General features: G+C 44.0%; 1 protein-coding gene across 2 annotated transcripts in view; it reads right to left on the bottom strand.

The window, feature by feature from the left end:
* Positions 1–3,507: 3,507 nt before the first annotated feature.
* Positions 3,508–12,646, bottom strand: part of RCOR3 (REST corepressor 3) — a 1,149,883-nt gene continuing 1,140,744 nt past the window's right edge. Inside the window, exons 11-12 of one of the 2 annotated variants that reach the window (XM_069608515.1) lie at positions 5,294–5,535; positions 3,508–4,837 (exon numbers count right to left, since the gene is read on the bottom strand). In XM_069608515.1, the coding sequence (XP_069464616.1) occupies positions 4,490–4,837; positions 5,294–5,535 (590 nt within the window). In that variant the 3' untranslated portion in view covers positions 3,508–4,489. The remainder of the gene's footprint in view (positions 4,838–5,293; positions 5,536–12,646) is intronic. The other variant, XM_069608516.1, reaches the window with a different exon arrangement.

Genomic DNA, 12,646 nt, shown 5'->3' with positions numbered 1-12,646 from the left:
TCCTACTATGTATGTGCTTTAGACGAGAACCTTTTTCTTTAGTTGATTACAACTATAACCCCCGTTATGTATCTCCCATGGGTGTTTCATTGATTCCCACTTGCCTTTGTGACACATCACCTCAAGAATGAATGCCCTTAGAAAGGGCCCTATTATGTATCTTAGCCTTTCAATAGCCAATTATGAATGTTCAGTTGTTTGGACATGTCGTTGGTGACCGGAGATCTCCCCTCTACGCACAACACATGTTCAACAGTGCTAGGTACAAGTTTCTCTGTGCCTGGTCTGAAGCAATGAAGATTGTGGTGGCACTACACTGCTTTAATGTTATCAACACCAGAGGAAACCGTGGGAACAGGGAGAATGGAAACACAAAAATCTACTCCCTCCCAGGTAACAAGAGGCTAGCAAAAAAAAAAGTATGAAACAAAAGCTTTTGTGCTTCTTGTTCGTACTTTAAGCAAACAGGTGCTGAGGATACCCCCATTTGGAAAATATCTCTTTCATAATCTCCCCATTCAACACCCTTGTTATTCGGCAGAGTTTATCCCCTTGAACATTCTTAATATCCGCCAGATGGGCTGCTGTCACTGACAATGCACTGTCAATAGTCCAGAAGAAGAGGGTCCTGGCCTCTAAGGAGAGTGTGCACAACTCTACACTGCCCTTTTTGTTTATGTAATTAAATGGGGTGGTTTTGTCTGCCAGCACCTGCACATTTGTTTTCCTGATTGTTGGCACAAACGATTCCAATGCTGGTTCGCTGAAAATTCAGTAAGATGGGCTTTTCAAATGCTCACAAAAGAATAGGCCATACATCTCCTGTAAACGGAGAACACGGACTCCTGAGTGACACTGCAGAGATTGCATCCACACTCTGATGTTTGGAGCCTGAAACATGCTGAACGCTGTGAAGATGTTAATCCTGTAGAAAATTCCAGCCAGACCTCTGAATTAGAGAAGAACTGTGCTTTTGTGATTCAAATGTTCCTCAACTTCTCTGGGTATGTACAAGGGTGCCTCTTTCAATTGGAAGCATCTCAAAGGGTTAAGGAAGGATATCATCAGGTTGAGGGAAAGCTAGAGGGAATGGAGAAACAAACATGTTGTGAGTTCTTCCAGTGCACCTCTAATCTCGCAGTGAAGAGCATGTTGTCTAAGCAGGGACAGAAATGGAGCCTCACTCTCCAAATTTGGCCCAGCACCATCACCTGCGTAAAGACACCCGGTGGCTCAAAGTAAGGACAAAGGGCAGCACTGCAAACTAATAGTAAATGCTCCCCCCAAAAAAATGGAAAATGGAAAAATGGGGCCTGTTGATCTGAAAAAAATAAGCCTATCTTGCAGCTCGAGTGCCCAGAGGATCTAGGTCAGTGCAACATTTTCGATTTGTCGTTCCAGAAGAGCTTGTTGAAGCGGCTCAGGTCCAGAATAACACTGAGCCCCGTCTTATTTGGAGATGATTAAGAAACGGCACTACTAGTATTTATTTCTCGACTTCTGAAGATTCCCACCAGGCTGAGCAATCGCATCTATGAAGAGATGTTACAGAGTCAGCATGGCCAAATGGGGAGGGTTTGGGGACAGCATATGCAGGGGTGTGAGAAAATCTGGAGGATCCAGCTTACTTAAGGTCCCCCCCTTGCTAAAAAACAATAATCACCCCTCCTCAGAGGAATGCAATCAGATGGAACTAGCCAGGTAAAGAGGTTTTGTAGTCCTGGTGCTTGTTAGCCCGGCGAGGAAAGACTTGGACTCGGTTGGCCAATCTACCCCTGGTGGAAGAGGAAGATAGCCTCTGATGCCTGCAAAAGTCTGCCTCCTGCCAGAGGAGGCCTCTCTTTATAGCAGCCCCTGCTAGAAGAGGCTTCCAGGCAAAGGGGCTTCATTATGGCCCTACAGGCCTTGACCTTCTACAAACTATTTGTTGTTGAACAGATTGGTTGCATCAAATGTTATGTCCAAGTTCTTGGCCTGCACACCCTGGGAAAAATCTTAGGTAGATATCCAGGAATGCTGATGAAACATGTACTCTGACCCCATGAGCCTCATCATGCAATCTGTGGTGTCCAGCCCCATCTTGTCAAACTACTTAGCCGCCTGCTTCCTGTCACAAACCATTTGATGCAAGGGATCCTACATATCGAGTTGGAGATACCTTTGCTGTCCCACTAGTCACAACCATTAAGATATGGGTAGAACGGGTCAACAAGCAGGTGGCATTGAGGTAATACAGTGTCGACTATTGAGAGGCAAAAACCTTAGAGGCCCCAGATATCCCATTTCTTTAGACCTGTCTAACGGTATGGTCTGGAAAGCCGTAGGCCAGGCATAGGCAGTCGATGTCTGTAACACCAGGTTCTTAGTGATGAGATGCAAGGACAGGAAACCCCAGGTCAGTTGGAGGTAATCAGTGCTTTTGTAAGGCTTTGAGACAGCCAACACAGTGACCTTTGCAGTTTCAGGAACCCCATCATCTGTGAGAACATTGAACTTAAGGTCTAGCCTTGGATACCACAGTCCTTGCCACAAACTCTAGAAAGCAAAAATAAACAGTCCAATATTCTTACACTGATGCAGCACCAATGTCTGAGTCTGGGGAGGGAACCAGAGAGCTTGCATTTCTGACCCTCACTGCAAATACTGCAGAGCCAGGTCAAAAGGATGACCCTCCTCAAGGCTCTGGATCACAACTGATATCTCACTAGTCTTCCTCAGCTAAAGCTGACTCAAGGTAAATTAATAAAGTGTTTCTGTACAATGTATTCCAATGCAGGGCACGTCGCCCCCGGACTGGATATAAATGGCAGGCGCCAGTAGAGGGGTCAGATCCAACAAGATAACTATGCAGGCTGGTACCGTACATGAGACCAAGACTTTTGGGGTGCCGTAAGGAGTGAGATCATTGTATGCGCGCCCTGTTAGGGAGCAGCGGACTTCACTGTTGGCAGATACTTGACTGAACAAGTAAGGTATTTCTGCTTCGAACTACACAGAAGACGACGCTTAAGTGGGGAAGGAATGTCTATAACTAACCTTCACAAGTGTTCAGGCAGATTCTCCCTCAGTATTCACCTCAGGTTCCTGGACAAGTGGAGTTGCTTACTAGTTAAGGATTTGGTATGGAAGGAATTATCTTCTCTGGAGTCTTCTTGCTGTAAATCAGAAAAACCTTGGCCATGCCTTCCTGCAAGGATGCATAGATTGTGAGGATCCAGAATACTCAGTATTGAGGTACTTCCCAAACTAATGAAGGTCGAAAGGCTTACATGGGCACATATATGTACAAAGGACGTCACTTCCGGAACAAGAGACGCCGCCAACACAGCAGTGACAAAGTAAGTACAGAGCAGGGTGATGCTATAAAGTGGAAGGTAGCAACATTTCTGAACCAATTTGTGGTAAATAACATTTCAGAAGATGGGGAATAAAAGGAGGAGCAATCTGTGGGAGTAATGTATCCATTTGAAACATTGTTTTTGGAGTGTTGATAGCAGATGCCCTTGATTGTTTACCATTCTCTGAACAATTTTATTAAATGACTGCATCATAGCAGCACCTAGATTACAGTTCTATTACAAAATAGCATTACAATAATATTAACTTATTTATTTAACATAGGTAGAGCATAAATGCACAAAATAAATTAATGTACTTTTTGGACTCAATGCCAGGTATTTGTCCTGAGACGCTAATGTTGTAGTAAAAAATATGTACATCTTGTCATGTCATCAAGCAGATGAAAGTGAAAATGAACAGCCCAACCCAAAGATTCACCAGGGAACTCCAATTAAATATATCTATAAAAATCATTAAAAATTATGTAGGCTGGAACAGAGTTTGTCAGATGTCAACTATTCTTTCTATTCCCTATTTCAAATTAACAGACTCATGACATACATATATAACATACCCTTTTCACTCAATTTGAATTAACATTTTTTTTTACTAAGAGCTCTGCCACTCGAGAGAACTAATACTTCAAAACATTTGAAATAAAACCTGTAGTTTTCTTTTTTCAATAGCATGTGTTTCCTATAAAGACAAATCAAAAGGTATGACAAACATGCATTTATCTGTATGATAATTCTGCATCAAAGTCTGGCAAAACCTTTGCATAAAAAAACACTTAATGGTGTTGAAAATCCTGTGGCATAAAACATTTTGGAGAATGCGTTTGCTTAACAGAGTTTAAAGGCTTTATTTGATGGTATTGTAGTATGGGGTACAGAAAATATTTGTTTCAAATGGTAAATGTCCACTGACCCCACACTAGTCTCTGCCTTTATGACCAATTAATTGTAAGAGCTATAATAGCTTACGGTAAATAATCCACTGGTTTCCCCGATTTCACAATCTTAGGCATGGGAGAATTGTTTGTGCTGTTTTGGAGTCATCTTTTTGTGTATTTTATACTGAGACACTTCTACAGTACAATTGTTTGAAGAGTTATTGTTTTAGAGTTATTTGTCCGAGCAATTGTACGTCTTTAGTGTAGAGAAGTCTGTGGTTCTGTCTGAATTCCAATAAGTGATGGTGGTTGTTGACCACTAGCTGTGGTCATTACCGGTTTCGGATTTAGACGAGGTGGCATCGAACTAGCAGGGCGGATTAGTGGTGGGGGAGGCTGGTTTAAAGTTGGCCTTGGTTGGATGAATCTAGCTTGTTGCTGAAGTGGTGGAGGCTGGCGGTGGAGGGCTGGAGCAGCAGGAAATGTCGGTCGGAGTAATGGAGGAGGCTGGTTTAAGTTTGTCGCAGAGGCTGTTGATGCTGGAGTGGATGCTGGAGTTGGTGGCGAGGGGTCATCTACAGATGTTGTGGACTGAGTGGATTGTGCCTACACAAAGATACAAACACAATAACTGTTTAGTAAAATGCAAGTTCAACTAAGGAAACTGAAAGATAAATAATACAACTCTAGAATATAAAACACACAGTGTGTACTTAAATGCGTATACACAATCACACACACACACACACACACACACACACACACACACACACACACACACACACACACACACACACACACACACACACACACACACACACACACACACACACTTGCAAGACATTCTAATTTATATGATAAACAATTTAAACAATATCATTATTATGTATTTAGGTTATTATTCTAGTCTATAGTTTTAGGACTATCTACAGCAATTCAGACCACAAAGGTGTGATCATCTTTTGAATTGCGTTTTTCACATTTTAAAGCCACACTGCAGTACACAGAATTAAATGTTAATCTGCAACTCTTTGTCAGCTCAGTTCTAGTACTGAAACACACCTCATCCTCTTCATCAGTGCTTTTTCCTGATGGCACATTAGAAGCACTTTGTGTGTCATCCCCTAAAGCACAGGTATCACCATTAGAAGATTGGGTTCCTTGTTCTGCTTCCCATTCCTGCAATACCTCCTCTAAGTTAAACCGGCGCCTGTAGTTTACAAAGAAGTTCTTCACTTGGCCAACAGTCTTGTTGCCAATTACATCTGCAATAGCTTGAAAATCTTTACCATATTTGCGGACACCTGGAAGGCAAAGTAAATAATACACCTAAGAAGGAATAATCACTATTGTGCGTGTAAACATTTACCTGCGAGTATAATTTTTATTGGGCGAGAACAAAATGCTTCATTATACTATTCTCTTCATTTAGTTTTGGTTAGTGCTGATCATTAAGCTTAGCCAAACATACTAGGTTTTTATCACAATTTCTCGAATTGCATTGAACGTCTCATCACCTTTGAATTGCTACGCACAACCTGTATACCTTATGTATGCCTCAATCATTTGTAAAGTTAAGTATTTTTACACACTACAAGATATTCGGTTTTCTGTTACGTTTATCATTTAGCCCCTATAAACAATACATGCGCAGTGTAAAACAATGAAATTCAAGATTATTCATAGCAAAAGTCTATTAGGACACAAAATACATCAATACTTCAATATTGTCTTCATTGCATTTCATGTTAATTTCTTTAGTTGTGCGCGGAAGGAAAATGATACAATCATATATAAAGTATGCATATATCCACTGCCTCCACGTCTGTTCTGCTGTGCTGCAATACTTGTGTCTTAAATAATCAAACTTAGGTGGGCTCCCCTCCAAGCTCACATCCTGCATTGTTTTTGCAAATCGAATTTAGGTGTGCATACATCCTGCAGTGTTCTGTGACTATTAGTTTAAAAATCGAATTTAGATGTGCTCACATCCTGCATTACTTTGTGAATGTTACTCTTAACATTCACTTGGCCGCCTGTGAGTTAAGGTCAGAACTGTGCACTGCATCATCCCTCTATCCCCCAACTTCTTTAGCTCTCTACCTCTTGCTTCCTTCCTCTCCCTCTGTGATGGCACTCTCCATCTCTCCAGTCTACTCCAACTGCTACACTATCACCTATCCACCCTCTCTCACAAAATATGGAAGGAAAAAGCATAAAAAAGAAATTCTTGCTGCAAACCCTGGCCTCCCAATTGCAGAGACCTATGTCAGTGCATCCTCCAGAGAAATCTTCACTGACATCCTTTTCTCTGTCCCATCTGCAGATCTATGGACTTCTCATCTCATCTCTACTCTCTCCCCTTACTCTTCCACTACCATTAATGGCGGCACCAAGTGGGAAGTCCTCTTGGCGGGCTTCTTCTCACCTGCTGCTGCATTAAAGTCTACTTCACGGGCACAATCCTGGTTCAAGGCCCTCAGGTCAACCTCCTTCTCTTTGATCAGATCTTGCTGTCTCTCATCAACTTCCTTCCTTCTCCTGACTCTCCCCCCTACTTCTCCCTGCTTCGCCACCTCTGACTGAAGTACCACACCCCTGTACTCCACCTCAAAATATTTTCAAAGGCAGCAATCATCTCCACCTGGCGACCCTCAACTCATGCTCAGCCAACTAATAATCTGCTGACATCTGCCTTCTCCTGGAAGACCCTGACCTTGGCATACTCGTATTCACTGAGACTTGGTTCAATATCAGCTCAGTCACTTCCTTTGACTCACTCTTACCCAACGGCTTTAAGATCACCTCCAAGCCTCGACTTCACTGGGCAGGCGGTGGGGTTGCCTTAATCTTCAACAAGTGGATTCCTTCTTCCATCCTGCCCACTCAGCGCTAATCGTCCTTTGAGAGCCTATTATGCAAATTGGTCATCTCTCCCTCCTCCATCCTGACCATTGCTACCATTTATCAGCCTCCAGGCGCTTCCTCTCTGTTTCACTCTGTGTGGGCTGATTTCTGTTCCGCCTTACTCTCTACCACCTCCAACCTGCTACTCCTGGGTGACTTCAACATTCATTTGGACTCCCTGTGCACAGCATCCACCCTCTTCATTGACCTCTACAACTCCCTATTCCTCTATACTTTAACTTCTGGTCCAACCCACTCTGCTGGACACACCCTGGATGCCATCATCCACTCCGACCTCCCTCTCTCATCTCCTCTGGTCACCCCCTCTCTCTTGGTCTGACCACTCTTGTCTCCTCCCACCTGGGTCCCTATGACAACTCTTCCAAATGCTCTGCTAACCTCATTCACGAACATCCGTCCGATTAAATGAGTGTCAGCTGCTGCCTTCACTGCCACCTTCATTCCCCCTTGCCCACCCAACTCAGACTCTACCTTTGAATCTTCTTTCAGCAACCTTTATCTTTCCATTACCAACACTCTTGACATCCTTGCCCCAGCCATGAGGATCTGCCTGAAGCCTGCCTCCAAGCGTAACGCCTGGTACGACTCCAAACTTGCAGACTAAAAAAAGTGCAGGGGGTGCAGAACGGAAGTGACAAACTTCAGGTTCACCCTTGGACAAAATGGCCTGCCGCCTGCTCCAAAGACATTACAGACTCTCTATCCGTGCAAAAAAGGGAAAAAAGGCCCACATTCAGACACGAGCATCTGGCGCGTCCAACACCACAGCTGAACTTTTCAAAATCTGCAGGGAACTTGCCAACCTGTCCGCAGTTTCCTCTGCCCCTACTACTTCCCAGTCCCTTTGCAATGCACTCGCCACAAACTTAACCTCCAAAACCCAGGACATACTGAACAGCCTTGTCACACGCTCTTCCAACCCATCCTTCCCCCGCTTGCCTTGTACTCCTCCTTCCACCCTTTCCTCCTTCGCCTCTGTCCCTCCGGAAGAAGTCACCTAAATTGTCAACTCCGTTGAAGGTCTCTTCCAAATAGGTTGCCCCTTGCTCATCCAGAACCACCAAAATGTCCTCTCTCACCCCTGCTCTCACTGATCTTTGTAACCACTCCTTTGCTTTTGGTTGCTCCTTTGGTTGTTTTCCATTTTATTATTTTTTATTTATATAGCGCTGCAGCCCACGGGCATCAGGGCGCGTTACAAAAAGACCAGGACGACAGAGCGTAGACAGGACAGCAAGGGCAAGGTACAACCTATCAAGATGCTAGGGTCAGAATCATGTTTCGATTATTTGAATAACAGTGTTTTCAGTTTTTTTCTAAAGTGTAAGTAATTTGACTCTAATCTTAGTCGGACAGGAAGTTCATTCCATGTAGCTGCCACTAAAATGAGAAAAGCCTGACCAAGTCCATTTGCTTTTTTTGATGGCATCACATTCACTAGCCCTTGGGTTTTTGACCTTAGAGTACGGCTTGGTTCGTAAGGGGTGATTTGTTTTTTTTGGTATTAAGGGGCGGATCCAAATAGGCAGTGGTGGACAAAGGACAGTGATTTGAAGATAATGCGGTCTCCCAGGGCCAACCAATGGAGGGACTTTCTCTCTCCAGTGATGTGTTCCCTTCTTGATTTTCCAGTGATTGCCCTGACCGCATTATTCTGAATGACCTGACATTGTTTGATGCATTTACTGCTAGCCCCCATCATTAATGAATTCCCATAGTCCAATCTGGACAAGATCGTGACTCTGTCAATGATGGCACTCTATTGTTTACTCAGCAGAGGCCTAATTCGTCTGAGTAGTCTCTGATGGTATTGGCATGATTGTTTAAGGTGTGTAACATGTGCGTCGGCTCCCAAGGATGCTTGTAGATAAACGCCAAGTGTCTTCACCTTGACATCTGAGTCTTTGATTTTGAAAGTCGCATAGGTGAGGTCTAATTTACCCTAGCCTGAGGAGATCCAAAGACCATGAGCTCAGTCTTACTTCCACTGAGGCACATCCAGTTATTCTTCATCCTGGCCTCAATGATTTGTATATATCGGCAAGCTTGTTGTTATCAGTGGTGTGGCAGTCACTTAGTTCAATGACTAAGTGTAATCTGCGAAGTTTGTGAAAAAGACTCCAAGATTGGTAAGTAGGGTACAGAGACAGCGCAAGTAGAGCGTGAATAAGAGGGGTGAAAAACTAGCCCCTTTTGGCACGCAACAGTCAACAGGTCGAGGGGCAGAGGAGTAATCGCCCCATTGAATCTTGGAGCTCCTATCCTCTAGAAAGGAGGAAACCCATTCAATGGCTTCTTGGGAGCAATTGCCGAATCTATCTAGGGCCTATCAGAGCATCTGGTGGTCAAGCAAATCGAATGCTGCCGAGACGTCCAATAAAATCAGCATACCAGCCTCCCTCAAGCACTCCCTTGTGGACCCCCTCCTTAAAAAACCATCAGCAGACCCTTCCTGTCCAGCCAACTATCGCCCCATCTCCATCACCCCTTTCCTGGGGAAACTGCTTTAGAAGTTGTCCCTCACCCAACTTAACTCCCACACTGAACTTGTTGCCGGTCTTCAAGAGCATCAGTCTGGATTCCGAGCAGCCAGAGGTACGGAAACTGCTCTTCTGAACACCCATGAAGAACTGCTTGCATCCTTTGATTCCATCACCCCTGCTGTCATCATCCTCCTTGATCTCGCTTCTGCATTTGACACAATGAACCACTCCATCCTCATACAAAAGCTCCATGACACCCGGTACCTCAGAGGACACCAGGTATCTCAGAGCAGCACTGGATTTGCTTACCTCCTTCATAACTGACTGCTCTCCCAAAGTCATACTGGGCACCTTCTGGTCCCCTACTTCCTCCTCCACATGTGGCATCACCCAGGGCTCCATTCTTTCGCCTTGGCTCTTTAACATCTACCTTACTCTGCTGGCATGCCTCATTTCCTCCTTCTCCCCCAACTTCCAGTGCTATGCTGAGGACACACAACTCTTCTTCAAACTTCCTACAGACGCCCTTGCACCCTCCTTCATCCCTGACTGCCTCTCAGCCATCCAGGCCTGGTGTACTTATAATGATCTTTGCCTCAATGCCAGCAAAACAGAGATCCTCCCTATTTGGACCTAGCACCCATTCTGGCCTTCTTCCTTTGACTCTTCTCTCTCCTTCCTCCCTCATACTCAGACCATTGCCAAGAAGTCCCACTTTCCGCTTTTCCTTCTGAAAGGAATTTTACCTTTCCTCACCTTCCCCCAGAGACTCAATTTTATCCAGGTTTTGGTTCTCTCTAGGCTTGACTATTGCAATAGCCTCCTCCTTAATCTACCTTTGTGTACTCTGCGACCCCTCCAGCTAATCCAGAATAGGGCAGCAAGACTTATCCTTGGCCTCAAGCCGAGGGACCGCCTCTCTCCTGCCCTACCAAGTCTTCACTGGCTCCCGATTGCAGTACGGATTAAATTCAAATCCCTCTGCATTATCCACATGGCTGTCTTGGGCCGGGGACCACTCTATCTGGAACTCTTTCTGACCAAATACTCCCCCTCTAGACACCTACGTTCCTCTGGCACTAACGCCTTGCCTGTGAAGTGGTTTGCTAAACAGAGAGCAGGTGGTCAATCATTTTCCTCAGCGGGCTCCCTTCTTTGGAACAGCCTCTCCCTCCTTCTTCGTCTTGAGCAGCACCTCTTTAAATTCTGGAAAAGCCTCACAACCTTCATCTTGACTTCTTCTTTCCCAGCCTCTCTCCCCTGCTAATCGCACAGTAGCTTGGCTGGTGTGCAGGGCCCTTGTGTACCTTCGGGGCCCTGACCTCCAACATCTTATCACCCCAGCTGCTGTCTATCCTCTGCACTTGCCTCGGCTCCCCGTACACCACTGGAGGTTGCACTTACCTTTCGTCATAGCACTTCACCTGATGCTTTCCATGAGCACCACAGAACCTATCCCATACTCATCTCCCCTATGCACATGCACTTTCTGAACACTCACAAGACATAGTAGGTTCGTCTTCCCCTCCCCATTGTCTCTTACATTTTATATGTAATTATTTAACATTGTTGTAATTACATTGTCTATCATGCCCTGTCCTCTCCTCTCCCTGTTGCCCTGTGGGCGCTTTGAAACAGTATTTGCTTCCTGTATAAGCGCCTAACAAGTGAACAATAAATAAATACATCAACATGTATGGTATGAAGCGAAGGGAAAAATGTAATATGACTAAAACGAAGTTAAATCCAGTCTGTGCAAAAGACTAATAGGCATTTAAGAAAATGTAAACTTATTATGAATAAGTCTCTTGTTCGGCACACCAACTACACATGGATTTTCTGCAAAGGCCTTCATATTTGTATTTACATCACTACATCAAATATAATCCTGTTCTCTTCTGGCCATTTTCATCTTAAAATGTATTGAGCAGTTTCTACAAAAAACCAAATCTCCCGCTCAGAATTAAGACAAGATACACAGCGATACCTTTCAACTTTGATTTATAAACAAAACCTCTCCCAAACACACCTTTTGATAAATGCAAGCTAACAGGAACTTCAACACTAAACAAGGAAATTAGAGAAGAAACAAAAAATAAAACCTGTAGGAACTACCAATGTCAGCACAAGAAACACAAAAGCATTTCAATTGAATTCCATACTAATAAGCATTAAATATTTACAACAGCTTTTCTTTACACCCAAAAATAGTTATTTAACCATAGTCACAATGAAGGTTAGTAGAAGAGATTCTCACTCTTCAAATATAAGTACCTTGTAACCTGTTTGTTTCTTTTATTTGTATTTATATAGCGCACAGCAGCCCAAAGACATCGTGGCACTTGTTACAGACACATGCTTAGTTACAGAGAATATACAGTGGAACATTTGTTACATATCTTGAGCAGTTTGTATACAAAAAATTACATTTGTAGAGTGAGTGTGGAGAGAGGATATACTATATGTACATTGATTACTTTCTAATTATATTACGTTTATATTTCAAATATATATTTGGACAATTAGAGGTGGTAGCAGAGTTAGTTCAGGAGAGTGGTCTTGTGGTTTTTGTGGAAAGCAGAGATGGATGCCTCAGCTCTAAGGGGGGGCAGGGAGTGAGTTTGGGTGCAATGTATGAGAAGCCTAGACCTCCAGCTTTAACTTTCCTGATGCGTGGTGTGTGTAAAAGGTTGGAGTACTGAGTTATGATAGGGCGCCTTGAGGAAGCTTTAGATATTGCTTCAGCTAGATATGTGGGAGCTGTGTTGTTGATGCATCTGTGTGTGATGGTGACAATTTTGAGAGTAATACAGTCTTTTACCGGTAGCCAGTGTGCAGCTTGTCTGGCTTGCGATATGTGGCCTCTTCTGGGATGCTCATCGCAGCTCTTAGGGCATTGTTGTGTGTGGTTTGTAGTCTGGGAATATTCTTGGTGGAGTTGCCAGCCTGGAGCGCATTGCAATAATCGAGTTTGGTGCCTATTGTTACTCTAGCTATTGCAAGG

This window comes from Ambystoma mexicanum, chromosome 4q (assembly GCF_040938575.1).
Source record: "Ambystoma mexicanum isolate Mex_15411 chromosome 4q, UKY_AmexF1_1, whole genome shotgun sequence".
In the NCBI taxonomy this organism is placed as follows: Eukaryota; Metazoa; Chordata; class Amphibia; order Caudata; family Ambystomatidae; genus Ambystoma; species Ambystoma mexicanum.
The sequence above is the reverse complement of the archived record's forward strand: the minus strand, read 5'-3'. Positions and strand labels throughout refer to the sequence as shown.